Source organism: Anser anser (genome assembly GCF_964211835.1).
Source record: "Anser anser genome assembly, chromosome: 14".
NCBI classification, from domain to species: Eukaryota; Metazoa; Chordata; class Aves; order Anseriformes; family Anatidae; genus Anser; species Anser anser.
The window spans coordinates 6,412,059-6,438,849 of NC_139735.1; the positions used below are offsets into that span (position 1 = coordinate 6,412,059).

The following is a 26,791-nucleotide window of genomic DNA, read 5'->3' on the forward strand; positions in this document are numbered from 1 at the left end:
TAATGGTAAAGCACGTAGCACTTTCAAACCTTTATTTCTTGAGGGGATTTTACAGGATGGGATGACTTTTTTATTTTTTTTTTTGTGCATTTTCCTGTTTGTTTCTTGGATTAGCCCTTTTTTTTTTTTTTGGTGCCCAATGATTGTTAAATTCAAGCCCTGGGAACAATTTTAAAAAAAACAACTCAGAACAAAATCCTGCCTTTCTATGCCTTCCTCACCCCTCTCCATCCCCCCTACCACGAGCTGGGTGACCACTACATCACCCGCCCCGACAGCCCCCTCTGCCTACATCCCCTGGCTCTGCCTCCTGTGTGCTCTGAGGCTCGGGCAGTGAATCAGCTGAGACCTTTGTGTCCGTGCCGCGTGTCCGAGAACGTGCCATTAGTCAGGAGATAACAGGAGTCGGTCCGAGGGCGGATACAGAGTGGGTATTTCATCCAGGAACAGGGTCGGTCAATCGTAAAGGCACGTCGGGGAGAGAAAGGGCTGGTGAGAGCATGTGGAAAGAGCCAGGTGGGTAATCTAGTGGTAACGGGTTAGGCTATGAAGGGCTGTTACTTCTCTTAGCACCGATACTACATACGTTTAGATCTATATTAGCACCTTGTTCCCGTGGAAAACGAAACAAAACGAAAGCGGTTCAAAAACCGAAGGAAGTGGGAAGGTTAAAACGAGACAAAGTTGGCAGCGGAGGAGGAAGCTGGGGGTTTAGATCACAAGATCCTTGTCTATGTCCTCTGCGGAAGGAAAAGAGAGAGACGTGGTTAGGGGATGGATGCTGCCGGGGTCACTCCCGCATCCCCCTCCCCTGCTCCCCCCCCCAACCCAGGACCATTGCTGCATCCCCGGGGGGAAATTTTGGGGTGTCCCCTGCCCGAGCGGGCAGATACTCACGCTCCTTAATGCCGAAGCAGCTGGCCCACTCCTCCAGGGCGATGTACTTGTCGTTGTCCAGGTCGCAGGCCTCGAAGAAGCGGGTGGTGCAGTGCTCCATGGGGATGAGGGGGGCGCGCAGCGGGGCCAGCTCGGTGTGGGACAGGTACCTGCCGGGGCCACCCAGGGTCAGCGCCCCAGCTCTCCCCCTGGCTTGGGCTGCTCTCCCAGTATCCCACCAGTATCCCAGTATCCCTCCCAGTATCCACCAGTGGGCGTAGTGGAGGTTAAGGATGGGTGTCTGCCCTTGCATCAGGCTGCGCTAATCACGAAATAACCAGGGGCTGGGGGTCCTTGCCGGCTGCCCCCTCCCCGAGGGGCTGCGTGCCCAGTCATCCCCGTACCCACGCCCAGCTCTAAGCCAGCAGCTGCTGTTTCAGCTGTTGCAGTTATCCCCGGGGCCTTGGGATGAAGATATTTTAGGGAACTCTCATCTGACGGTAAATCTGAGAAGACGCAAACTGCATCCAAGGGCGATGGGAGCAGCTGGGGCTGGGGGACGCCCCTCTTTCTGCACAGGAGCTCGCCTCCCATCTCCTGGACTCCTGCTGCCCCCAAACCACCCTGGTTGTGCCACCTGGGCGGGAAGGGGACCTGGTGGGGCCCCGTCCTGCCCCGCCGATGCTCACCCGTCAATGGGGTGCTGGTCCAGCTGCCCGAACTGCCAGTGCACGGGGAAGATGTACATGTTGTAGTTCTTCTCGAAGTCGCGGGCCAGCAGCTCCACGGTGTGGTCGCCGGCCTCCAGGCGCTTCTCATTCTCGTGGATCTTCTTCACCTGCCGTGGGAGGGCCGTGTCAGGGGCAGGGGGGCGCAAAGGGACCCCAGGGGGCTTCGCATGGGGTGCCTGCAGGTCCGCTCTGCAGGGCTGCAAGCGAGAGCTCCCCCGGAGCACGGAGGGAGCCTGAAGGACCCGGGGCTGGGTTTGGCGTTTGGGAGCCAGAAAGTCTCCGTGCAGGAGTCTTGGTGCACGTGGACATGCCCAGGAGCTGCTGGGCTCCTGCCCCAAGCCCTCACCTTGAGCTTCTGCTTCTCGGTCAGCAGGTTGTTGTCCTCGTCGCGCTCGTACAGGGTGATCAGCACGTTCTTCAGCCAGTCCCGCATGCGCAGGGGGAACTCGGTCAGCTCCGTGTCCAGGCAGGCGGGGATGACTGGAAGCCACGCACCGCGCTCAGCACCAGCATCCTGCCACCCCGCCTAAACCTCTGCTCTCCCTCGGCCCGCGGGCAAGGGGAGCCGTGCGCCCCGAAGGGAACGGCCCCACTTACATTTGCAAGGCCCGATGTAGTCCAGGTGCAGCTTGTGTCCCTTCTTGGTTCCCTCCAGGGTGCACTTGGTGGCAAAGAAATGGCAGGAGGAGTCGTAGGTCTTGTTGTCGGTGCCGCAGACCTGCGTGGGACGGCGAGGTGCCGTGTGAGGGGCACGTGAGCCCCGGCAGTGCCCCCAAAAGAGGAGTTCAACTTGTTCCCCAGGGCAGAAAACATCTCCTTGGTCACCACCAGCAGAGGCCAGGTGAGGACCTGCCGCCCTGGCTCTGCCCAGCTCTGGAGCCAGCGGTGTCCCAGAAGGGTCCCTCCCCATCACCCAGCCTCCGCCCTCACCTTCTCGAAGACTCCAGAGGTGGCCGGGCAGCTGGAGGGGTCCTGGCACACGCACATGGGCGAGTTGTTGTCGTCCACCTCGCACACCTTGCCGTGCTTGCAGTGGTGGTTCTGGCAGGGGTCTGGGAGAGGGCAGGGGGCAAGGTCAGGGGCTGCCCCGTCCCCACCTCCCGTGAGCTGGCCTCACCCCGGGGCTCGCAGCACAGAGGGAGGCAGAGACAGCACAGGGGCTGCGCCGAGCATCCCTCCCTGCACGGGGAATATGTGAGGATGTCCAGGAGCCCACATCAGCCCTCGGACTATTCCTGGGCTCCTTTCTGTAGCCATGCATTGCAATAGTTTTTCTGTGCTACGGAGAATCGAGTACTGGAAGAAGTCCTGTACCTGCCTGGCTTTTAAACGTGCATCTCAGATGTCGCTGTGCTCGTGCTGCACCCTTCCCAAAGGAGCCCCTCACTGTTAGGGGTGCCTAAAGGTCCCCCACCCACAGAAGGAAGGAAATTCCCCCACTTCCAGAGGGCAAAAGGTGCAGGGCAGGGGAAAAGCGGCTTACTCTCTGCGACGATCTCCTCTACATCCTCTGTGGGTTCCTCAAACTCCCCCACCTCCACCTGGACGGGGTTTGCCCCCACAGGCTCCTGCAAAAGAGGACAGTGCGTGTGGCGGCGTGCGCAGAGCTCAGCCCAGGCAGCCCCCCACTGCTGCTGCTCCCCCGAGCCTTGGGAATGCTTTGGAAGAGCTGATGGGAGAGCTTCTTCCAGAGAGCCACTGGTATTTGGAGGAAGAAACCCAAGAAGCACTGCTGGTTGCCACCACGGGGGCTTCCCAGAGCACCAGAATGGGAGGTTTCCGGGCCCTTTGCTCTCCCCAGGGCGGTGGGTGCCACGAGGAGTGGGTGCTGAGGAGGAGCAGGGCCACCTACCTCTGTGGTGGGGTCCTCGATGACCTCCGTCTCATCGGGCAGGGCCTCCTGCTGCGGGGGAAAAGGACCGTGAGATGGTGCCCATGGGGACGACGGTCCCACTGGGGTGACATCCCAGGGCCACCCTCGGGTTTCCTCTCCCCCACTTCCCCATCCCATGGGGACCATGCAAAAAGGAGAAGCCACTTTTTGCTTCCCGTGTGGGCTCCTGGTTTTATTCATTGGAAAAGAAATTCCCCGACAGATCCATCGGGCGTTGGATACGTCCCGTGCAGCAGAGAGGCTCTGCTGGCTCCCCTACTTACCGGAGCTGCCAGGGCTTTGCCTGCCAGGCAGAGAAGGAAGAAAATCCAGGCTCTCATCTTTCAGCAAACCCTGAATAAAGGAGAGGAAGAGGAGGGATGAGGAAGGAGGTCACTCAGCTCCGGGCTGAGCTCACGACCGGCAGTCAGACACGCAGAGAAGGTTTTCTCCGTTTCCTGCCTTGTCTGGTCAGCACTGCAGCCCCACATGATGGCATTTCTAGCCAAAACCTTAAGCCAAATGCAGTTTCCAAGGCAAATTCTTTTGATTTTGCAACATGGGAAGGTGGGGGAGAGATCTCCGTTGCTTTCCAGGATGCATTAGGAAAATTGCAGTCAAAATGGCAGTTCCCCTTCCCTTCACATGAGCTGTTTTGGCCAAAAAAAAAAAGAGTCATGTTAAAAGCCCCTGATACAAGTCCCGGGTACAGGCAATGAAACTCCACCATTTTATTTGCTACTCGGAGGAAAAATGGAAGTGGAAAAAGGAAAAAGGGGACAGACGGACAGTGAGACTGTCAGCTTGAGAATTAAATCCCTTAAAATGTGCTTCTCACATGGACACACGTCTGTAGGGGTGGCAGGAACCAGGCTTCCATCTCCAGCATCCCCAGATGTGGGGGTTTCTAATACACTTTCTCCCTTTCCTGCTCAGACCTGAGGGTCCCCAAATTGGCTTGGAGGGCACCAGGACACCTCAGGATCGTATCCTGCTGGGCGACAAGCTCCAAGGGGAGGAGGAGGACTTTGCACCCTCCAGACCTGGGCTGTTTCAGGGATGGTGCAGGACGAGCGAGCAGCCCAGCTACCCCAGGCTGCGATGCGAGCCAGGAGGAGAGCTGCAACTGGTGAAACCACCCCATGTGTGTGCCCCCCCAGCCCCGGTTCCTGTTTGGCAGGATGGAGCCTTTCTGTGCCAGGACAGCGAGGAGCTCAGCTGGGTGCTTAATATGCCGGCGGCATCCCTGCCAGCCAGGGGAGCGGGACGCCTTCTCCCTTCCGCCTGCCGGGAGAGCGAAACTCCCCCCGGAGGAGGTCTGTCCTCCTGCCAAGGCTCCCCCTGCTCCCTTCCGCTCGTCCTCCTCCTCTCCACCTGCGGGGACAAGGACGGGAGGGCGGGTGGCTTTGCTGCGACAGATGGCGCTGGGCAAGGTGCTCCAAGCACCCTTTTGCCTCCTCCCCGTGCGGGATGGCCTCTGGATATAAAACGTGACAATGCTGCCCCGCTGGGACACACAGTACCTAGATTAGCTGTGTTCAGCCAGGCAGAGGCTGAAATCCTCCTTCCAGCCTCGCAGCATCACCCAGACCCGGCTCACCCTGGGATGTCAGGGAGCTGGGAGCACAGGGCTGGTGGGGACGACTGCTGGGGGGGGATATGGGGAGTGTGGGGACGGGGGACAGAGCCTGTTTGCTCCCACTCGGTATGTGCTATCCCATCCCATCGCCTTTATCGGCTCTGGCAGCTGCTGAGAGCCTCCTGGCGTTTGCCAGGAGCTGCACTGGGATCGCTGGCTCTTCCCTTCTGGTGAGGTGGCTTTCTGGGGGCAGGGAGGGGAGGTGGAAAAGTACTGAATCTGGCCATTTCCTCCTTCGCTGCCATCCCCTGGCTTGTAAAGGTTTCTCCTGGGCTTCTCCCAAGGGGCTTGTTTGCCTTGGAAGTTGTTCTGAGGTTCGGTGGTGCTCGGTGGGCAGAAACACGGCAGAGCCCAGCTGGGAGCAGAGGGCAGGGCATGGGCACATGGGAGGTGGCATTAAGGAGAATCCAACCCCAGACCAAGGCCCTCTCAGATAATTTCCCCAGGCCCCAAAATACCTAAGTTTCCAAGTCTGCATGCAGTGAGCCGGGCTCAGAGAATGCCATGCTTGCCAGGAGCCAGCAGACAGTTGGAGCTGCCGGTGTTGTGTTTGGAGGGCGAAGGAGCATGAAAGAGTCTGAGCAAACACGCCTGCAGCGCTGTCTCATGCCAGAGATAGGAAAATAAGTTTATTTGAAAAACAACATCCTCCTGGATTCGGAGGCTGTGCGCAGAGGACATTGCAGTGTCTGTGAGACCCTGGCTGCTTTGCAAGGACACAGTCTTTCCTGAATGTCCGGTGGCCAAAATTCCTGAACTGACAGCTCAGGAGCCCTGCACGCAGCGTTGCCCCAGCACACAGAGCAGGGGTCAGCAGACCTGGCTGCTGCAGGACTCCCTCCTAGCCATGGTCCTGCCGTCCAAGAGGATGCTGCCTGCCAACAGGTACCAGCAGGAGCCAGTGCTTTCTAAGACACTGGAGACCTGCACACCATGGGCACAGAGAGGGCTGCTGAACATGCCGGGCAGGAGGCACACGGGGCTGTCAGCGGCACACAAGGGCTAACACGGCTGGGGTGTTGGCAGAGGAGCTGGGCTGCTCCCTGGGAGCTGCCACCACGATGAGCTTGAAGCTGTTTGCAGCAGCTGTGGAGCAATAGTCCAGCTCTGGCCGGGCTACTGAGGGGGTGCAGGGGGAGGTCTCGCTGCACCCAAACCAAACTCCAGCTAAAATTGAGAGGAGCCCCCTCAGCGCTTAAAGGCTGCCACCGGCTCGCCAGATGTGCCCTGGGTGCTGGTGGGCGAAGCTCCCTGCCCGGGGCACACACGGCAGTGAGCTGACCCCACAGCCCGGACAACACTTGACCCCACTTGCATCCTAAGTGGGGACTTCAGCTCCCACTCGCTGTGTAAACACGGCCTAGTGGCTCTTATTAATGCCTCTCCATGGTCCCTTTTGTCTCCTCCAGCCCAGCCTGGGTGCCTTGGCGGGTGGAGGAGGGCAAGGGCCGGGCAGCGCAGCCTCTGGAGGAGGCTCCTTGGACGGAGCAGCGTGGCCCATGTGGCACTGGCCCTGGCCAGGGTTGCATAAGCCCCACGGATGCCACGTTAGCGTGGGGAGGAGCCTCTGCCTGGCCCCTCTGCCAGCTCCTCCCCGAGGCTGCTGCGAGGCACAGGACAATCCCGGCGGCCCCCGCCGCTGCCCGGCCTCCCACCATGGTCAGAAGTGGGCAACGGCGGGGCAAAAACCCCTCCCGTGTCTCGCTGTCAGGGTGGTGACAAAGTGTGGCCACCACAGGGACACAAGGCGAGGGCTGTGAGCCCGCCATCCAGCCCTGGGCTCGCTGTGCAAGCAGGACCCTCTGAGCTTTACCTCGCCAACAGATTTCGGCTGGAAATCTGGTCTGAAAGATGAGCTGTGTGCGCCAGAACCCAGAAAGCTCCCCGCAGGCCCCTGCCTGCATGGCACTGCAGCCTGTGTGAGGGCCCAGGGGACTGGGACAGCCAGCAAGGGCTGGGCAGGCGCCACCGCTGTCCCTGCCACCTGCAGGGTCCCCCTGCGCTCACATGGGGTGTTTGGGGTCACGGAGCCGAGGTGGGTTTGGCTGGGAGAGAAATTCCCCTCAGCTCATGCACACACTTGCACACCAGACAAATTCTGCCCACCACATATTTCTGTGCAGTCACTGGAGATATCTGCACCCTGTTACCCCGTGGACCTGGCAAAGAGTGACTGGAGCCGCTGTGATGGCACTTACACATACGCCAGGTCTTTACAGAACTAACTAAATAAATAAAGTGGTAAGAGCCCTCGTACCAGTGGAGCTGTGCGCTGGCTCGAAGCTGTCCCGGTTTGCCCAGGCTGCGAACTGCACCCAGAATGGGAAGCGGTGCAGTCAGTACCAGGAGCGCATGGATGAGCCGGGGGCTGCAAGCACGGGGAGCCCCTGCAGACCGCAGTCGGAAGGGGAAATTATAACGCGTTTTGCTGCCCTGCCTGTGCTGCTGCTTTTGTTCCCACTGGCCGCGGGGCAGTGCCAAAAGGAGCCGGGATGCTCGTGTGCCAGGTGCAAGCGGGTCCCTCTGGCTCCCGGGGCAGACCGAAAGCTGATCTCCCACCGAGGCACAGCTCCACAAAGCGGAGAGCAAAAGAAAAAAAAACTCTTCCGCTAAATACGCTGCAAAAATGCAAACCATCTTCAAAGCATTCCCAGGACTCGCCCTGCCACAGCCGCTCCAGCGATAACAGCCCCGACATCCATCCGAGCAGAGGACCCAGAAAGGGTTTCCATGGGAGCCGACATTCCTCCGGGGCTGCGTCATGGAAGGGCAGAGGGGAAGGAGGGGCTTGCAAAAAGTTTGAAAAGTTTATTTCTGCTCTTCCCCCTCCCGTCAACACCCGCACCCCTGCTCCTGCCTATGTGGCAGACAATAGCCTGGCTATAACAGCTGCGCGGGGCGCAACAGCCTTTTATTCCCACTGAAAAACTTCCCTGGCCCACCCTCCCAAACCTCTGCGATTTATTTTTGTCCCTGGGGTGGGGAAGAAGAATTTTTGGGCTCTTTCATGGTGGCAGTGATCGAGTACCCGGAGTCCTGGCGACCTTCCCGGTGCCCCCGATTTCCCTCCGATGTGACAGTGTTGCCTCGGTAGGAGCCGAGCCCCCAGCCTGCGAGGTTTCCTTCCCTCGGCCGGACAGAAGAGTGGAGATTTCTTACAGGGGGGGACACAAAGAGCAGGGCTAGGCTGCCAGCACGTCACACAGCAAAGCCAGCTGCTGCCTTTAAAGGAAGAGAGCCCATGGCTCCTCTGCCTGGCTCTGCAGCCATGTCCGACTGATCCCATGTTATCACACTTTTTTTTTTTAAAAAAAAAAGGCAAAAAAAAAAAGCTTTGTTCCTCCTCTCCTGTCTCTCTCTCCACCAGCTATCAGCTGGAGTTCAACAAACTGGGAGCGGGACCTGAAATGGGTTCGGTCTGCTTGGAACAAAAAGCCGAGTGTCTTTTTTTTTTCCTCTTTTCGCAGGAGAAATGAGAGCGGCTGCGCTGAGATAAAGCTGACAACCCTTTTGTTCTTCCCCTAGGTATTCTGGTGAGTAAAACGTCACCTGCCAGCACACCCCAGGCTGTGCACGGTGGGGACGGGTTTGTAACCAGATCTGGTTTGCCGTGCAGGATGCGCCTGGACCTCGGTCTAGCGCATCTCCCTAAGGAAACAACCCAAAACCCAGAGGGAAAAAAGGGAGAAGGGCGAACAATTGAAGCTTTACGGCCAGGTGACCCCAAAGCGTTAAAGCTGGCAATCTGGCGGTGAAATAGAGTAACAGGTTAGGAGCTGGGAAGCTGCAAAGCGGAGCGAGAGAAGGAGGCAGGAAGGGTCCCCGAAGGCTCCGCGCGGGGTGGGAGGCACGGGGCGAGCAGCGGGCGCTCGCTGGGGTCGGAGGGCCGCAGGGCTGGGGTCCCCGCGAGGATCCCCACAAGCAGGAGCTGCAGCAGCACGAAGGAGACCGAGAAGGGCTCCGGCCATACCTCGCAGTCCTGGCAGCAGGGCTGAGGAAACTTCAGGCGCTGGGGAGGGCTGGAGGAATCTGCGGGTTTTAGAAGGAGGCAGCAGGAAGGCAAAGTGTGGGCTGGGTTTCCTGCTGCCTCTCCTCCTCCTCCTCCTCCTCCTCCTCCTCCTCCTCCTCCTCCTCGCTATCTTTCCAAATCAGTCTCTTCCTCTCCCTCTCTCCCCGGTGGGCTGTCCCCACCCGCCTCCCGGCTCTGAGCCCGAAATACAGGCAGGGACATGGCCCTGGTGCCGAGGGCAGACCAGAGGAATCAAGCGGGGCTGCCATCAAAGGGGTCTTGTAGGGACCGGGACCCCCCCCCTGTCGCTGCCTCCACTGCTGCAGTGATCTTGTTGGGTGTCTGGCTCTGGCACCAGAGGGCAGGGAGGAAAACCACGTCCCTCGTCGGTTTGTGCAGCTCCTAGCACCACGGCCTACTGCAATTAGACCGTTAAATGCTGTCGTTTTGGTACACTTTGGTCCCTGAGCTGGTGTTTTCCATCCTCAGGAGGACGCAGAGGAAGGGGGAAGCCTTTGCTCCTCTCTCCTAACGCTGCTGCCCTCTGGGACTGCCTTGCAGGAAGGGAGAGGAAAGAATGATCCCCGTTTTCCAGAGTGCGGAGAGGGATGACGTCTGAAATAGCTCCCGGTGGGCAGGGAAGTGCTTGGCTTGGAGAAAAGCTCCTCAGCACTCTGGTCTCTGCCGTGGTTATCGTCCAGCAGATCTGAGCGGCCTGGGCCGACTGAGCAAAACCCGTGTCCTGGAACTGTGCTGGTTGAACCCCCCGGTCCCCGCAGATATCACCTCGCATTTTGACCTTGCAGACTATAACCCGGCTGGAGCAGCCGCCCGGCCAGAGGCAGCCAAGCAGCAAAAGCCAGCTGGAGGTGGCTTTTCCCATCTGCTCCCCTTTGTGCTCAGGATGAGCCCCCAAAATCAAAAGCAGCAGCCAAAAAGCAAGGCCGTCAAATTGCTGGAATCGGGGACCCCCCCGGGTGGGTTGGTGACCTGCCACCCGTCCGTGGCGAGCCGGGGTGACCCTCCGGCCGTGTCACACAGCCAGGGGAGGTGAGAGAGCTCTCCAGGGGTGGCTGGAAGGACAGTGACTTAGGGACAAGTAGTCTGGGCACCAGCCGGGTGAAGGACACCCACAATAAAACGCAATATCACGTTTTGTCTCGGCTGCCTGGGTCCGTTCCTCGTGATTACGCGCTACCTTAGAGAAGGACTGAGACACAGACCTGGTGCCTAACTCTTCCCACCGATGGTGCTGCTGATTTGGATGCCAGCCGAGGAGCTGGCCCGCCACGACCTGCCGGGCCGTGCTGGCTCCTTGCTCCGTAGGATGCCTGTGACTCCATGACTTACAACGCTCCTTCAGCACGCCCCTCCTCTGGCCTCACGGCACTTCTGCTGCATGCGAAAGAAGCAGATGTAAGCATAAACATCCGTACGGCCAAATAGAAACAAAAAATAAACAAAATCAAATGGAAAAGGGGAGGGGAAAGAAGGAGAGAGTGGAGGGACCGTGTCACCATCGCCACTTCCCAGAGAGGCAGCGGGTATCTGCAGTCGGGCTGCCCAGGAGGCCGGCAGGGAAGGACACGAGCAGCCTGCTTCACCTGGCTGCACGCCACCCAAAAACCTTCCCCAAGTGCTGTGTGGATGTTCCTGTCCCCACAGAGCCATCCCAAAAGGTCCCAGTACGACCGTCTTGGTGCATGCTGAGGACAGCGTGGCGATGCTGCCTAACACCTCGCGTCCATGCGCTGAGAACCACTTGTGGAGCGTTTTCTCGTCCCGCTCCAAGTGTCCACAGCTCCCCAGCATAGCTCAGCACCACTTTTGTAGGTCCTGTTTGGCTCCAGAGGCCACACATCCCCCCACAGCCCCAGTTCCATGTGCTGGATCCACACCCCGAGGAGGTGAATGCTCTCTGTGCTGGATTAGTCACGGCTCGCATTGAAATTGTACAGCTGTTTCTGCGAAGGGGGGGGGGGGGGGGGAAAAAAGAGACATCTGGAAAAAATTTTAGGGAGGAAAAAAAAAAGCAAGAGAAAAGAAACCACGTCTTTTCTAACTGACAACGTGGCAATTGCTCAGTGCTCTGAGCTGCAGCCCAAAGCTAAGCCCTCTCCTAATAGCTCAGACAAACGGCAGTGCCAGGAGGATAATTACAACAGGGATTTCTTTACATACGTGGCGGCTTAAAGCCTGTTTTTGGGTGAGAGCGGCAAGCAGCCTGCCGCAGGGGTGCAGTCACATCTGGAGATGTCCCAGTGCTGGTGTGGGGGGTCCTGGTGTCCCCCTGCCCGCTGGCGGTGCCTGGAAGGGGAAGGGGCCCCCAGACACATCGCACCCAGGGGGCAGCTCCCGCATGGGGACGTGCTGCTGGCAGGCTCTGCGGTGTCACTGAGGGCTGGAGGGGGAGTGCGGGGAGGGGGAAGCAAGGGCTGCAGTGGCTGGCCCGCTCTTTAATTTCAGAGGCTTTAAGCAGCTCCAGAAATGACGGAGAGCTCGCAATAAAAGAGTCCTGGAAAGCCCTCTCCATGCTCACAAGGCTTAGCGGGGCTGTCAAAGAGGAGATCTGGATGTCAGTGTGCCAGGGGAAAATACGGACCTCACACATGCTAGGGGGGCATCTTTTGCTCTCTGAAGCTCAGGAACTGGGCAGGTGATGGTCCAAGGGGGTCTCCCCAGCCCCAAGACCCCTCGCAGCACTGGCAGGGCTTTGCAGCACGCTCCCACCCCATGGTCCAGCTCAGGTGTGTCAGACACTGCTGCGCCCAGGTCCCTGCCACTCGCTGCCCACCCAAAATCTGTCTTTGGAGACAGCAAACAGGGCCAGACCCCCAGGGCTTGAGCTCAGTTTGCAGCGAGGCCAAGAGGTTTGCAGGCTGAGGTTTGAACTCGAGCTAACCCCAGTGCAAAATCCAACTTCATCCTGCTTTAAGCCCAGTTGGGCAGACCCGGGCTCACACATTGAAGAAAACCCGGGGGCTCCCCAAAAGGGGAACAATTTTACTCTAAGAGAAGGAGAAAAATGTGAGAGAGCAGCTTGGTGGAGGTAATGCAAGTGGGGAATAATAGCCCTGCTGTCTCCCACTCACAGATCGGTCGCTGCAAGGAGCCTTTCCTTCTCTCTGCCCTGGGAAGGATTCTCTCGGGAGTGTTTTTGGAGAGGAGGACGTTCCTGCATTAATTGCCAATGAACCCTACAGCAAAACAATGAACCCAAGGTGCATATAAATAAACAGGATGCCCTGGAACCGCTGTGGGAATGTCATTTACTGAGTGGTCATGGAGGGGTGTGCGGCCGAGCTCCTGGCACACCGCGGTGGCACGGGGAGGGGACACGGCTGGGGACTGGCAGCCAGCTCAGAGAAAGGGGAGTGGGGTGGGCGAAAAAGAAAAGGCAGAGGCATGTCAGCAGGTCCCACAGGAGGGTTCCTGTTTTTTTTTTTTTCCAGAAGGAGATCAGAGGGAGAAAGAGCGTGCTCTCTTAACGTGCACTAAAGCTGGTGTGTGGCCGCCGTTCAGGGCTGGAAGCCGGGCAGGGCGAAGCCAAACTGCCCCGGGAAGGTGGCGAGGTGGCCGGCTTTGTCCTGCGTGGAGCATGGGTTGCTCCCTTGTGGGCTGGGACTGTCCCTGTGGGCTCAGGGACAGCACCGACACCTGGCCCAGGGGGAGCAGGCAGCACCCACCGGGGTCTCTCCCAGTGCCCAGTCCCAGAGAGCCTGAGCTCCGCGGAGGGGCGACGCAGGAGGGCAGGGCTCTGGCTCTGTTGGAAGCAGACGGGGAAGGAGGGGTGCGTGGCGCTGCGGATTATCAGCTGTCAGCCAGAGGCCTGCAGGCAGGGGGAGAAGCCCAGCTGTGCGTGGCTCCGCGGTGAGTCACGGCCTGGGAGCTGGGACGCCGCGGGACACCTCGATCTTTCCGTGCTGTCTGCAGGCTCTCACAGCCACAGCCTCCGGTGGAAGGGTCTTCCCGTGCCAAGGGAGAGCTGTCCCCCACCTTGCTCATTGAACTCCTGCGCTGAGCACAGGAATGGCCAAGATCCCCACTATCCAAAGGGCCTCCTTGCCTCCCCTAGAAGGACTTCTCCCTTGCCGCAGGGGGCTGTTGTGCATTTCTTCCTGTTGTGTGCCGGAATTGCAGGCTGGTGTCTCAGCCCAGCTTCTCCTTTGCTCGGGACCTTGCGATGGAGATGTGCCTGTGACGTGCAGAGAATGCGATAAGGCTTCTGGGGGAGAAGGGCAGCAAGCACTGTTAAAGCTGGGCAGTCCCACCTTGGCTCCGGTGTTTACCTAAGATGCACTTTTGAGTCCTCTCGGTCCTGACAGATGCGGCTTGGCAGCGTTTGAAGGCTATGAATAGAGCTACTTGAGGAAATAAACAGGAATCCACCTTCGAGCCCTTGGGACACACAGAGGGAAGCTCCCGGGCTGCAGTGGCAGCTCCTTCACAAGGATAAACACAGCCTGGCTCTCCTAAAAGCTGCCCTGGGGGCAGTGCCCAGCTGAAGCCTTGCCTGCCCCGGGACAACCAAGTGCCAGGGAAGCAGTGGCAATAACCACCAGCAAGGAAAAGACCAGAAAGGCAAAGGACAAGGTTCAGGCAGGCGGGTCTCCGGGGCCAGCTGCCTCTGCTTTTTCGGGTCATGAGTGAGAGGTTGTCTTAGGAAATCTGGGTTCTCATTTGAGGGCACAGGCTTGAAGTGATGGCCAGTTTTGCTCCGGGCTTTGCACTGCGGGAGGCAAAGAGGAGCAGGGAAAAATAGTTTTGGGGGAGGGCAAGGCACGCTGATGAAGGGGAAGCTGGGCTGCTTGTTAAATGAAAGTCCATAAAGTTTAACAATTCCCCATGGAGGCTGAAGATTGAGGCTTTATTGTCCTTCTATTAACCCTCCTTGCTGCAGTTTTCTGACTTTTGCTCTGACATTTCTTTCTGCTTGAGCAGAGCTTGCTGCAGAACAAGCCCCGGCTTGAGGCGTCCCAGGCGAACGAGGCAGGCACCAGGTGCAGGAAGCTCCGAAAACAGGGTGTCCCTCACAGGAGGAGACAAAACGGGGTTGATTTTGGCAGAACGCATTTGGGATGGTCCCGTACAGAGGAAAATCCAGGCACAGGTCGGCTCCGGAGTAGGCAAAGACGATGCAGGGGAGACGGTAGGAAATGCTTTGGAGCAGGACAAGATGGTAGCCGTCTCTCCAGGCTTTTAGCCCACGATGACTCCTGGGATTTGGACACAGAAGCCGTGGCAGTCCTGGGAATGGCTGAGCTGGGCACAGCGCACGCAGCGAGGCAGCAAGGAGGAGCAGCAGCAGGAGCGCCGCCAGCCCTGCCCCGTCACTGCGGCCATGGAGCAGGGGCTCGCAGCCTCCCCAGGCCAAAACCAACAGCGAAAGTGCCAACCACTGCATCACCTCTGCTTGCTGGCTCCCTCCACATTGTCTGCAAGAGCGTTTCTGAGCCCCTGTGAACTCCCCTGACCACCCTGAGGAGCTCAGGTCCCTTAAAATCTCCCTGCCATGAGCAATTCAGACCTCTATGGCCATGCAAAAATATTCTGCCCCTTGCAAGGACCAGTTGCTGGAGGAATCTTTTCCGTCATCTGCGTGGAGTTATTTGTCTGGATTTCACTGATCGGAAAGTAAAAGAAACCAGAGAGGACACAACCCCTTAAGCTGGATGAAAACACAGCAGGATGCTCTGTTCTGCATGTGAGGACATACGCAGAAAATACCTCCTCGGTCATTTCTCCTGTGTGATGAGCTCTAAGGATCTCAGTTCAGCCCTGAAACATGTTTACTTCCCTTGGAGAACCACCACCGCCTTGGCCAGGGCTTGGCAGGAGCAGGGGAGCTGCGCGAGGGCCTGGGGCTGCTCCATGCCTGTGGGCTTGGGCAAGGTGGGATGTGGTCAGCCCCGAAATAGCAAGGTCGTGCGGGGCCCTGAGCAAGCGCTGTGACTTTCCATCCTCTGCCTGGCCCAGGGCTCGGTCCCTCTCTTGGGGCCTTCTACTAAAATTAGCAGCGTTTCCCTGCGCCGCATGCCCCGTGTCCGTCTGTCTCAGCAGCTGTTTGAGGAGATGGGGGGCCAGAAGCACAGCTGAAAAAAACATGAAAGCATTAGATTTGGAGAACTCCCTTTTAATCTTCTCATTTATGGAAAAAAAAAAAAAAAGAAAAAAAAAAAAAGAAAAAGAGCATTGCTGATGTCAACCCCCCAGCTCCTTAATTTCAGACTTGCACAAAGGTGCCCGCTGTGTCCTCCCTCCTGTGCCAACCTGCCCGTGCCACCCCGGGGGGAGAGCTCACCTGGCATTTATTAATGGGGTTAACGGGGAAGATTTTTAATGGCATGGAGATCCCAAAAAATCTGTTGCTCACTTGCGAGGAAAAAGCGGAAACTGGGAAATTAGGGAAATGGCTTCCTCGCCAACCGGGATGGTGGAGGAATTGTCCCCCTCTGGAGGTGCCCAGCCATGAACCGGGAGGCACATGGTGCTCTGTAACGACGGGCGGTGCATTATGGAGATAGGCTGTGCTGCTTCTGGCTGGAAAGCGTGGGTGAAGAGCCCGCATGGGAAGGGACACCTCCCCACATCCCTCCTTGCAGCTGTGCGTGGAGGAAAGGAAGGGAAGGACTCCTGGGGACAGAGATTTCCTTCCCGGCTCCGACGGCTCCCCCCGGAGCTGCCTCCGCAGCTCGGTCCCAGCTGTGCTGGGGAGCCAGCACCAGCTCTGTGGGGTCGGCATCGCTCCGTGGGGCACGGCCGCCCCCTCCCCAGCTGCCCCACACGCTGTGGGGCTGAGCCCTGCCCTGCTGGGGACCACAGCTCAGCAGGGAACTTCTGCCTCTCGTTTCCATCCATAGCCACAAGCAAATTTGCTTCTCTGGCAGCAATCGGCAACTCTCCTGCTGGGATTGGAAATCTGGAGATAACAACCGGAGGCTTTTTGCTTTATTCCCCCTCTGGGGGTGAATTTAAAGCCCTCCTGCTCTGGGTTGGGTTGGGCTGCCTATTGTTTTCTGGGGCGATGAGCGGTGCTGGGTTGTGCCCAGCTGCCTGTGCCTGGACGTGGCTCTTCCAGCCCCTGTCCCAGGATCAGTGGTGCTCTCGGTGGCCCGCAGGGAAGCTCTGCTGGCCTCTTGCTAGCTCTGGCTCCCTGCTGGGCTGCCTGGAGGACAGCTGAGCACCCACAACCCAGGCTGAGGTCTCGTCCGGAGGAGCCATGGCCTTGATTTACCAGGAAGGAGGGAAGGGAAGGGATGGCAGGAGGGGATCGGAGACACTCGGCTGAGATGGGGGGCACTGGGTGTGGTGGGAATTTGCCCCCTTTCTGGTCTTTGAGCACAATAACTGTGAGTCCTGCTGTCCCCAGCAGGCTCGTGGTGGAGGTGGCCATGGGTGGCCGGTGTTAGTGGCAGAGGGTGGTGACCCCTACCCGGGGAACATCGTCCTGTCTTCATGTGTGCCTTTGGTGAGCAGCCAGCAGCTCAGTGCAGAGCTGTAAGGGGTCAGAGCTGCCCTCTTGGCTTCCTCTGCTCTTGTTTTGACCGTGCTTTGACATATTTTAACCTCAGGGCAGGGCAAGCCTGGAGGGCTGCTCTTGAAACTGGAAAGCTAAAAATCCCCCAGCAGTTGTAAAGCCCACGGGGAAGGCCTCTGGATGTGCCACACCGCTGCTTTCTTGGCTTCTCCCCTGGCAAAGGAAAGGCTGAATTAAGAAAGCAAATGGAGAGGAAACCGTGGAGAAATAACAGCGGCACTGTGAGCCGAGGACAGCGCTGGACTCAGTCCTCTCCCGGTTGCCCTGGAAATTGGACGGTTCCCACCGAGCCGCCTGCTTTGCTGGCTGCTCCTGGGAGGGCACCGGCATTTAGCACCGGTCAGGGGAAGAGGGGAAATTAAAAAATTAAAAAAAAAGGAAATATAAATGCAAACAGTGCTATCAGGGTGTTCTCCGTTATAGAGAGCCCCCAAGCTCCAACAACATCACCTCCAGGGCCACAGCATCCCTTGGAAAACCTGGCTTTTCCTTGCAGGGGAGTGCTGGCAGTGGGCTGGTGCCTTTCAGAGCCCCTGGCTCTGCTCCCTGCAATGCCCCAGGCACCCCCCAGGTGCCCCCGAGGCAGCGCCCAGGCCCCCACAGGCTTCTGGTGCAGTCGGAGGGATCAGGCTGACAAAAGCTGCGTGGTCATTTATGTATTTATTTATTTTAAGCTGCACACAAGAGATTAAGCCGGCAGCCCTGTTGTGCTTGCTGGGCATTGTGCACCGTGCTGACTCCGGGTTTTGGGGGCCAGGCTCTGCCCACGGCCAAGCAGCAGCTCCGGAGGGGGGCATTTGGCTCAGCCGAGCACATTCGGGCACTGGATTCCTGCCGCGTTCAGGCGTCTCCTTTTGTTCACGAGGCGATGATCTGCGTTTGTTGGTTTGGTATTTTCTCATCCATCTGCTAAAAATGGGTGGGCCGGTCTCAGAGGGGCTGAGGGCTGAGCCCTGCCCTGGGGACCCCATAGCGCTGGGATCTGGCTTCTGCGGGAAGCCGAGAGGCTGCAGCATCTCTCCTCTGGCCGTGCCCGCCCCAGTGAATTTCATCTGGCCTGGACCAGTGGAGAGAAACTCCAAGGCAGCCACTGGCACCCAGCAGCCCTCCAGGAGGGGCTCAGGAGCGGGCATGAGGAGCAGGGGGACAATACTGGGAAGGGCCAGGCTGCAGGCTCCTGCCTGACACAGACCGGTTCCCCTTCTCCTTCCAGGTCTCCTGGGATGGCTCCACCATGGATGGAGCAGAACGGTCACAGAGCAAACCTGCTGTCCCCAGAGCAGCCAGGACCTCGCATCGTGCCCCACATCCCCCCATCGTACACCCCAAAGTGCCACCACCTGCAGCGGCTGCGGGGCTGCGAAACAGCTCCCGGAGGCCCATAAATGATACCTCAGTCCTAAAGGGGGCTCGGGCTGGCTTTTTGCAAACACAAGCAGCACAAAAGCCGCCTTTCTCCCGCTCGTTTGACTTTGTTTTCCCTCCCTCCTCATCTGCTTTTGGCCAAGTGGCTGAATGGCTCCAGTATATGCTGCGGGAGGCTGAAGCCAAGGCGTGAGCAGCGGGGAAGAAGCCTCCGTCGCCTTGCCGAGCCCTTTGAGAAAGCAGCACCGAAAGAAAATATTTGTGCTCTGGCGAGCACACGTGCACGCTTCCTGCTCTTGAAGTCCCTAATTAAGGTTGTTTTTTATTTGTTTTGTTTCTACTCGTGCTGACACAGTCTCGGCGGGGCGCGGGGGTGTCTGTCAGGGCTCGGTGTGTTTTGCTGGTTTGGAAAGTGCACAGTGGAAAGGTGCCCGTGACGGTCGCAGAGGGCAGCTGTGTGTACCAGCGAGGGAGTGGGGAGCAGCGGGGGCCTTTGGGGTTGCTCTGAACATCCGTGAAGTGTCGGCACAGCTCAGCCCGTCACCCGGTACGGAGCAGCCTCAGCCCGGCTGTGGCCTCACGGCCGGGAAGGTCGGCTCCTTGCAGACCTTGCCAAAAAGAGCCATCTCCTTGGGCTAGCGCAGAGAGGCAGAGAAGGTTTTTTCCAGCCAGTTTGTGAGCTTGGGTCCTTCCGAGGGACCACGCTGCCTGCCTGGTTCACCGTATGTGGTTGGCAGTGGCTGGGAACAGGGAAGGTGGAAGCCAGCATGGATTGTTTCGCCAAGCATGCACTTAAAGGCAGAATAAGCCTAGAAAAACCCCTATCTTTTGGGATTTTTCTTCCAGGCCATCAAGGGATCACCATTTGCAGGCACCAAAGGGGATCTCCTGTCCCTTGCCCGCTTTCTGCAGCTCACAGTGCTATTTTGGAAATTCTCTCATTTACTGGGTGGTTCAGCTGAGCCCAACCACTCCTCGGGCTAAAATCGTACCCTGCCAGCCGGCTGCTAATTAGAAAGTGCCGAAAAGCCAGTGGTGCTTAAGGCAGCTCACGGATAACCAGGACGGCTTTTTCTTCTGTGGATAAAGCACTGGGTTTGGAGGCTGTAGATGTTTCCACTGAAATCAGATTTGGGGTTAAAAAGGCGGGGAAGGCGACACGGGGTGAAAAACGACTCCCAGAAGCACAGCAGCACCAGGAGAATGGCCACACTGCGAGCCCAACGCGGCGGGGGAGAAAAGCAAACGCCTTCTGCTGGCAACACCCCAGCGAGGGGGAGAGCAAAGACGATTCGGAGGCAGGGAAAACAACAGAGCTGTTGAAGGCCATCCCACCGGCTTCGCCCGGTCCCCACCGGGCTGTGGCCGGAGCTGCCCCCGCAGCCCCTCTGCACCTCGCGGCCGCTCGTCCTGCCAACACGTCCCTCCCCTGCTGGCCACCCACAGCCCCGCACTGTCACCGTGCCTGTGGTGCAGGAAAGCTCCAAGGGCCGTCCTTTTCGTTTTTGCATTAAAAGCTGAGCTTTTCCTTGCTTGAACACAGCCCTGTAGCCTCAGCGTTGGGTGTATCGAGCCTCGTTTCCCGTGGCTCACATTATGATTGCGATCACACTATCTGTGCGGGCTCCTTGGGGGTCTCCCTCTCCATGGCATGCAGCCTGGGGACAATTTCAGGCCTGCTTGATGAAGGAAGGATTCAAAGACCTTGAGGCTGGGTAGGAGCAGAGCAAAGACATTGTGCTGCAAGCAGCCCAAACACGGAAGCAAGGACTGGCACAGGGTGTCATTACGTGTCCCCGGCTGCATGCCTGTGGCCTTTTGGGACGCACCCCGTGCTCCTGCAGAGCCGCTGCCTCAGGAGCCTCCTGCACTCGCTGGCCTGAAGGCAGGGTGCCAGCAGGCCATCTTCCCTCCTTATCTCATCCCGAGGAACGGAAGGCAGGCAGAAAGAGAGCGTTCTGCAGACTGCCCGGCCTGGCCGAAACGCCCTGTTCCCTGATAAGCCTGCAAGGTTGATGCTCGCTCCCATCAGCAGCCACCAGAGAGGTGGCTGTGCAGCCTCGTCACCCCTCTGTCCCCTCCGCTCTGGGGCGCTGAGCGAGGAACAGGACACGCAGGGACACCAAACGCCACGAGCCATCAGGTATGAAAGCCCACAAACCCTGCAAGGCCTGCATGCTCCTGCCATGCTGCACAGCCATGTGCAGGGAAATGACAGGGGCTGTAATGACACAGGTTTGTCATTAAGAACTAATGGCAAGGCAGAGTGCAGCAGCTTAGCCTAACGATTGCCTGCTGCAAGGGACAGTTAGAGACATTTCTCAAGGCCCAGGGCAGGGAGCAGGAGGGGAAAAGCCTGGACATCACCACTCTGGGAGGAGACCAGCCCCAGGCAGGCGTTGTGAAGCCCCTCCAGCTGATGAGCATCCCCACTGCTATCTGCAGCCAGCTCGGGGTCACCACGGTTTGCCAGCACAGCTGATTTCCCCCCAAAGCTGCCTCATCCTTTTTGCAGCGGGTAAGAGCTGCAAGTCCAGCCCCAAATCCGTGCCGTATGGCTGGGGAAGGCCAGGGAGGCTGCAGCTTCAGGAATCTGGATGAGCCTCCCAGCTGGTGCTGGGCAAAAACCTCTGCTCGGCTGGCTCCGAGATAAGCACGCGTTAACCAAAACAGCCAGGTCAGCAGTGGGGAGAGGGGAACAAAAGAGCCGGGGCAGCGTGGACAGTGAAAGCTGCAGCCCAGACATCAAGGACGAGCAGCCTGGTTTGCAGCAAGCCAGACTGGGTGTTACTCCTCGGTGGGCACAACGCTGGCCGTCAGTCCTGCCAGTTCGGTGAAGAGCAAGCACCGCCAGGACTGCTGGCTCTGGCACGGCCAGCTGTGCCGCAGCGTGCCGCTGAGCCCCGTGCCGAACAGCCCGCTGCCACCGGAGCTGAGCCACTGGGCAACTGCCTGGGAGGAAGCTGAGAGCAGTGAATTATAACTAACATTGGGAAAAACACCAGCTCAGGCCAGCAAGGGGGGAGCTAGGGAAAGGGATTAGTGCAGGACAGCTCCGTTCCGGGACCCTGGAGGTGTCATGCACTTGTGGAGGGCACAGAGCAGGAACAGGTCACGGCTCCAGGCCTTGGCTCTGGAAGCTTCCTGCCACTGGGAGATTTTAATACAAGAAAATAATGCAGTGATGTTAAACTTCTATCATTTAGCTTCCCTTATATTAAGAAGTAATAACAAGAGTCTGCAACATGTTCCCTGAAGTGTCTCCAGCCCCTGCAAGTGCATCTACAACAGTTAATTGTGCTTTACATTAATGGTAAATATGACTTTCAAGTACTAAAACTCTCTAGGGAAAAGAAAAAGTTGCAATTATGTCAAAAGTAACCTCAATGTGTAAGTGTGAGATATCTCCTAAATATAAAGCAACCACTTCCTTCCTACTTTAGTTGGTTTTCCTTTCTGCAGGAGAAGCCACATGGGACTGGTAGACGTGGGAGACATCCCCCAGGTGAAATCAGAGACAGAGGACACAAGCCATCCTTTCACTGGGATGAGAAACCTGAATTAAATGGATGGAAGCTGGGCTAAACACCAGCATAGATTGGTCAGTGGGACAAGAAGTAAGAGATATTGGAGTGAGTCCCACATCCTTCCCCTTCCTCTACCACTTCTGCATTTCTCATCAGCACAGGCGTTCTCCTCCTGGGCCTGTGGGTGCACGCAGCACTTGGGGATCCTTCCCAGCATCAGAGCCCCCTGAGGCTATTGCCTGTTTGGTTGAAAGTGGGCAGGGAATGGGGCAAGAAGGTGAAGGGACCGATCCAGGTGTGTTGAGATGAGCCCAGGATCCAGAACGGCTCCTCACATTCCTGTGGTTATGTATTCACCTAAAAAGCACAGTACTAGTGCTGAGCGTGTGTTCTCTGCTCCTACCTGCAACGTGGTTGGCCCATCTGCTGAACCATGCTGCTGAGGACCAGTGATTTCTGTCTGCCTGGTGGCCTCCTCTAGCCCCAAAAAACACCTGGTTATCCCTCACCTACAGCACCCACTCTGCAAAAGCCCCTTCTTCCCAGCAGTGCATCCCAAATTGAGAATTTGTCTGTTCTGTAATGGAAACAAACATCTGCCAAGTCACAAATTCCCCGAATCCAAGCAGCATTCAGCTCAGTTTTCCTGAGACGTGTCCCTCAGGCAGAGGTTGCAGTCAGCTTCTAAAGATAGGTGCAATTTCCTCAGAGACCTGCCTTGCATGTAGTGGCTCGTTTCCCAGCCCTAAGAGCCATCTTTTTACTGAAAACCACTTACACTGAAAACCACTTAAAGCAGCACAAAGACACACAAGACACACGGACATATGCTGAAAGATAGAAGCAGCACCTTGATTTACTGTGGGACTAGAAACAGCACATAACCTCCTTCTCTAGATTTGTCCATTTTTAAAACCCCAAATGCAGCTGTCTCCTCCTGCCAGCACTCTGCTTCCTGACATCTGGCAGGGCTGGGAAAGGTCAAATGATGGAGCAAGCTGGAGATATGCAAACAGTTAAGCCATCGTTTTGCTGAAGTCCTGCTTGAATTCCTGCAATAAATAAATTAAATAAATAAATAAAAGGAAGGGGAGGGAAAAAAAAGGCACAGACCAGACAAAGTTATACAAAGATGCCCTCTGCCGGTCACAAGTCAAAGGAAATGGCAACAGTTAATGCTCATAGACGTTTCAGACAGAGCCCACGGGTCCCTGCAAGCTGGAAACTTCTCTTGCAGTCCATACTGACTGTGAGCTGAAAACTATTTGAGGTACTAATCGATTAAGAGTTGGTTTCTCTCTCTGTTTTAAACAGCAATGTTATTTGATTAAAACTAGGATTTTAAAAAAAACTTCTTAGAAGTGTTGCAAGCTCGCTCATTTGATACAAATTGCAGATTAAATCTGTTAAATCAGTTTACCAAACAATGCAGATACGCTGCATACAGATATTACTCTTAGTTCAACTTTTTCTTCTATCAGTTTAATTCCTGCTGGTTTAAATCTCTACTCTAATTTAATTATTGGGAATTAAATCAGCATGAACTGATTTCAGTGCATCCGTGCTGGGTATTTGTGATGATCAAACTAGACCATTTTAAAACAATGCTATTGGATTAGAAAGCTCCACTGACAGAAACAAGCTCTTAAGAGATCCTGCATAATAATCTTGGACGTTTAAGAACAGTATGTGCAGTGAGTGGGCAACCCTCTCCTCCTACTTCACTCTTTTCCCCTGAAATTAAATCCTGTCTGCAAAACCATTTCACAGTAAGGAGAGAGTTTGGTGCACGTCAGCATTGTGCTGGGGCTCTAGGAGAATCCACAGGCTGCAACAATCAAGTTGTCTCCCTGGTATTTTTGTTTACTCTCTGCTCAGCTCACAAACGTCTTTGGGATTTGTTTTTGAGCATGATATGTTCTGGCAAACTCCAGGTTCACCTGGAAATGGCACAGAGGCTTTTTTCTACCTCTCCATGCAATCAGATCAGCTAATAAAAGCATCAGTCAAAATCTGTCAAATTATCAGACACCACTGAGTCCTCCTTTGGCTGCAGACACTACAGCCACAGTTGGGATCTGCCATGGGCTTTGCAGAGCAGCTAAGGGGTCCCAAATGGAAATCATACTGGCTGCATGTGGTTCAGCTGCTTCTCCAAAATGAGGGGTTTCCTGAAGCTGGATCTGTAAGTCTTTGCTCCTTTGTGCTTCCCAGGAAGCAGTCTGTTTGACTGGGAGAGCTGGAACAAGCTCAGATCTCTCTTCAGTGTTTCATACACCTGGTATCTACCTAGCCTCCTCATACCAGGTTACTGTGCGGATTTCTCCCCCAGGTAGGATGCGCTCTTTCCAGTCTTCTTTAGAGTTTCCAATAGGGTGTCAACGTTGTGCTCCGAGTCGATGCACACCTTCTTGTTGGGCAGGTCAATATCAAACTGGACACCTACGAGGAAGGGCAAAAACATTTTGCACAGCTAGAAGCAGCCAAACAGTGTAAGAGCAGGGCAAAACTCACTTCCATGCAGTTGTGCTCCCAAGGCCGTCAGCCAAACGTACACGTGCCTCCTGTCAGCAAACCCTGATACTGCCATCAGCCAGTAAAACCAGGCTGGGGTCCTGCCAGCACTGGTGCAAAGGAAGCCAGGTTGCCTTACAGATCAGCAATGGGCACCACAGCTTCTGGCGTGCTTTAATCTGCTCACTCCACCTTAGCCCAGAACAATCACTCATGCAATAAGCAGAATGAGCGGAGTTTAAACCAACCACTGTAACCTCCAGCAGCTCAGTCTGGGCCGAGGTTGGGCACGGATGAGCACTAATGAAGGCGTTAGCGCAGGGGTTAGGGCATGGTCAGGGCAGGTTCTCTCACAGGCAGTACCAGCTATCAGCTGTAAGTAGGAGGAAGCAAAATACACCTTCCCATGTGGATATCCCAGTGGTGAATAAAGATGAGCCACTCTCAACCCAGTGAAAGCAACTCTACAAAGTCTCTATCCAGCCAAAAAACTTGGAAGTATGTATCGGTTTTGAGGGCTCTGCTGTTCCATCACATGAGGCTGAATTTGGCCAGCATGTCAAAGAGCAGCGGGAGGAGGGAGGTGCTGACAGCCACACACAGAGGAACTGGAATCGACACAGCCTGGTAACGGGGTCCTGAAGAAGTCCCAGGGCCTTCAGCTTGGTGACTGCAAGTTGTTCCCACTCGGTGAGGACAGGGGAGCAGGATGACAGGTCCTCACAACTGGTGAGTGCAGGCCAGATCCTGCTCTCTTGCTGACCTCAGCACAAAGGAGACACAGGTTATAATTTTCCAGGTGGTAGAAAAAACAGGCTGTGCAAGCAGCCACCAAACGCTCTGCTCGCCAGCTCTTCACCGTGACTGCTCTGCACCTGGACGCCAATGACACATCCAGGGAAGCGCCACAGACGCCGTGGGCCTCCTTGGGAACAACGCCTGGCAGGACATCCACCTCCCCTCCCTCTGCCCAGGCAACCCGAGCAGGGGTCTACCAGTGCAGCTCCCAGCAGGTTCAGGATGAGGCCCTGGTGACTCACAGAGCCTCCTGTGACTGGGGCCTCCTGCAGGCCTGGCAGCTCCTCCCTCCCATGCCATTTCTCCAAGGGACAAGTCCTGCTAGCAACCAGACACTGACCAACCGGCAGCTCAGAGCAGAGCAGGGAGCAGAAGTTTCCTCCCAGCCACTTTCAGCTGTTACCCACATTGCTTGCTGCGCAAAATGAAGGACCACAGGACAGCGACGTCCAGTCCCAGACGCTGGCACTGCCGTGACGAGCTGGCGGTGACACACGCAGCGCCGGCAGCTCGACTCACCTCCCAGCCTGTGCAGGACGCGGGTGACCGCATTGGAGCAGCCCTCGCAGGTCATGTCCACGAAGAACTCGTGTTTCTGCAAAAGAACAGACGAGGGGTCAGGGGGACGCAGCCACCATCCTCCACGCTTGCCTTTTGCCTTGGGGAGGTGGGTTCAAAACCTCCCCAGCCAAAAGGTCCACGCGTCCCACTGCGGGCTCCTCAACAAACCTAGAGCTCTCGGTACTCCTGCCTGTGGTGTCCATCACAGAAAAACCCATGAGGGACCTTCGGAGACTGCCTGGTCCAGCCCCCGGCTGGGTGCCGGGCCACCTCAGGGCCAGCACAGGTTGCCAGCGCTGGGGGCTTCTGGTGGCCCCACTAGAGCCGTCCCGGGCAGCCCAGGAGCAGTCTGGTGCCTGCCCATCCTGTCCTGGTGTCTATAAGGTCCCTGGGCCCCGACACAACAAACTCACTAAAATATTAAGAAAGCCAGAAGTTAATGAGCGCTGTTTGTTCATCCCTTTGATCCGCTGGGGCGCAGCGCTACCTGCGTTACTCATGGGACATACGGGGCTGCACAAACGTGGCCGTCCCGTGCAACCTTTGGCACAGCCCGGATCCTACTTTCCTTTCGTCGTGCATACTTTCTAAAAAAAAAAATCAAATAATTTTCCCTTAAAAAAATCAAATCAGGGCAGTTTTTTATTCGCTACCAGCACTCCACATCGTTTTCCTCAAAACCGCCCTTCGCCCCCCCACCCGCTGCGACTCCAACTCTCAGCCCGGCACGGCGCTGGGGCACCCCCATTACCCCCCTCACGGCTAATTAGCATTTCCTTAATATTTCCATTAATAAACCCGCTGCTCGCTCCGCGGGGCCCTAAAGCAGGCCGTGCCCATGCCGCGGCCCCCCGGGGGGGCTCCATGGGGCGGGGGTCGCAGCGCGGCGCCCCGGGGGCCGCGGCCTCCCCGGCTCCCCCCGGCTCCCCCCGGCCCCGGCCCGGCCCCGCAGCCCCCGGCCCGCACCCACCGGCATGGCGGAGCCCGGTCCCGGCTCCCGGCACGGAGGAAGGGGCGGGCCGAGGCCGGGCGCCGAGCTCCGGTCCCGCACAGCGCCCCTGGAGCCCGGGGAGGCTCCGCCGGGGCCCCGCACCGAGCCAGGCCCCGCACCGAGCCCGGCCCCGCACCGAGCCCGGCCCCGCAGCGCGGTGGTGGTGCTGGGGGTCGGGGGTGGTGGCTTGGAGCCTTGCCGTCCATCCACGGGGTGCTCACAGCCCCTTTGGCCTGTTCTTCACGCTGACCGAATGGGTTTCAGTCGCCTTTTGGGGACCGCAATTTAATTTTTAGAACAATTTTGTTGCTGTTGTTGTTTAAATTTTATTTTCTTTGAGAGCAGCGCAGCTTAAAGCTTCCTGATTCCT

The 26,791-nt window shown here is 57.2% G+C and overlaps 2 protein-coding genes and 1 long non-coding RNA gene across 9 annotated transcripts; 1 reads left to right on the plus strand and 2 right to left on the minus strand.

The window, feature by feature from the left end:
- On the minus strand, positions 1–9,225 carry SPARC (secreted protein acidic and cysteine rich). The gene is made up of 10 exons (XM_083798895.1): positions 9,090–9,225; positions 3,765–3,834; positions 3,460–3,510; positions 3,091–3,175; positions 2,538–2,659; positions 2,205–2,325; positions 1,954–2,087; positions 1,566–1,714; positions 898–1,046; positions 1–740 (listed from the first exon to the last, which is right to left on the minus strand). Exons 2-10 carry the CDS (start codon positions 3,819–3,821, stop codon positions 712–714), a joined length of 897 nt encoding a protein of 298 aa, XP_083655021.1. The 5' UTR covers positions 3,822–3,834; positions 9,090–9,225; the 3' UTR covers positions 1–711.
- On the plus strand, positions 5,946–25,463 carry LOC310881486. 4 transcript variants are annotated; one of them, XR_014572420.1, is made up of 2 exons: positions 5,946–8,652; positions 17,879–25,463. It is a non-coding gene; the product is annotated as an uncharacterized lncRNA (long non-coding RNA). The 4 variants fall into 4 exon arrangements; XR_014572421.1 differs by lacking the exon at positions 17,879–25,463 and adding an exon at positions 10,332–11,104; XR_014572422.1 differs by lacking the exon at positions 17,879–25,463 and adding an exon at positions 9,618–10,284.
- Positions 22,384–26,560, minus strand: ATOX1 (antioxidant 1 copper chaperone). 4 transcript variants are annotated; one of them, XM_083798896.1, is made up of 5 exons: positions 26,401–26,463; positions 25,389–25,464; positions 24,673–24,829; positions 23,862–23,999; positions 22,384–22,609 (listed from the first exon to the last, which is right to left on the minus strand). In XM_083798896.1, the coding sequence occupies exons 2-4, from the start codon at positions 25,419–25,421 to the stop codon at positions 23,866–23,868; spliced, it is 324 nt and encodes a 107-aa protein (XP_083655022.1). In that variant the 5' UTR covers positions 25,422–25,464; positions 26,401–26,463; the 3' UTR covers positions 22,384–22,609; positions 23,862–23,865. The 4 variants fall into 4 exon arrangements, with proteins under 4 accessions (XP_083655022.1, XP_083655023.1, XP_083655024.1 ...); XM_083798897.1 differs by having other exon boundaries at positions 23,847–23,999; XM_083798898.1 differs by lacking the exon at positions 24,673–24,829 and having other exon boundaries at positions 26,401–26,560.
- Between the last annotated feature and the right edge of the window lie 231 nt (positions 26,561–26,791).

Excerpts from the sequence above, each read along its gene's own strand:
- SPARC (XM_083798895.1), bottom strand. The coding sequence starts at position 3,821 with ATGAGAGCCTGGATTTTCTTCCTTCTCTGCCTGGCAGGCAAAGCCCTG. Across the intron at positions 3,511-3,764 it reads GCAAAGCCCTGGCAGCTCCG|CAGGAGGCCCTGCCCGATGA; the intron begins GTAAGTAGGGGA and ends TTTCCCCCGCAG. Across the intron at positions 1,047-1,565 it reads GACCAGCACCCCATTGACGG|GTACCTGTCCCACACCGAGC; the intron begins GTGAGCATCGGC and ends TGGCCCCGGCAG.
- ATOX1 (XM_083798896.1), bottom strand. The coding sequence starts at position 25,421 with ATGCGGTCACCCGCGTCCTGCACAGGCTGGGAG. Across the intron at positions 24,830-25,388 it reads CGTCCTGCACAGGCTGGGAG|CAAGAGAGCAGGATCTGGCC; the intron begins GTGAGTCGAGCT and ends TGCTGAGGTCAG. Across the intron at positions 24,000-24,672 it reads GTGTCGATTCCAGTTCCTCT|GTGTCCAGTTTGATATTGAC; the intron begins GTGTGTGGCTGT and ends CCTTCCTCGTAG.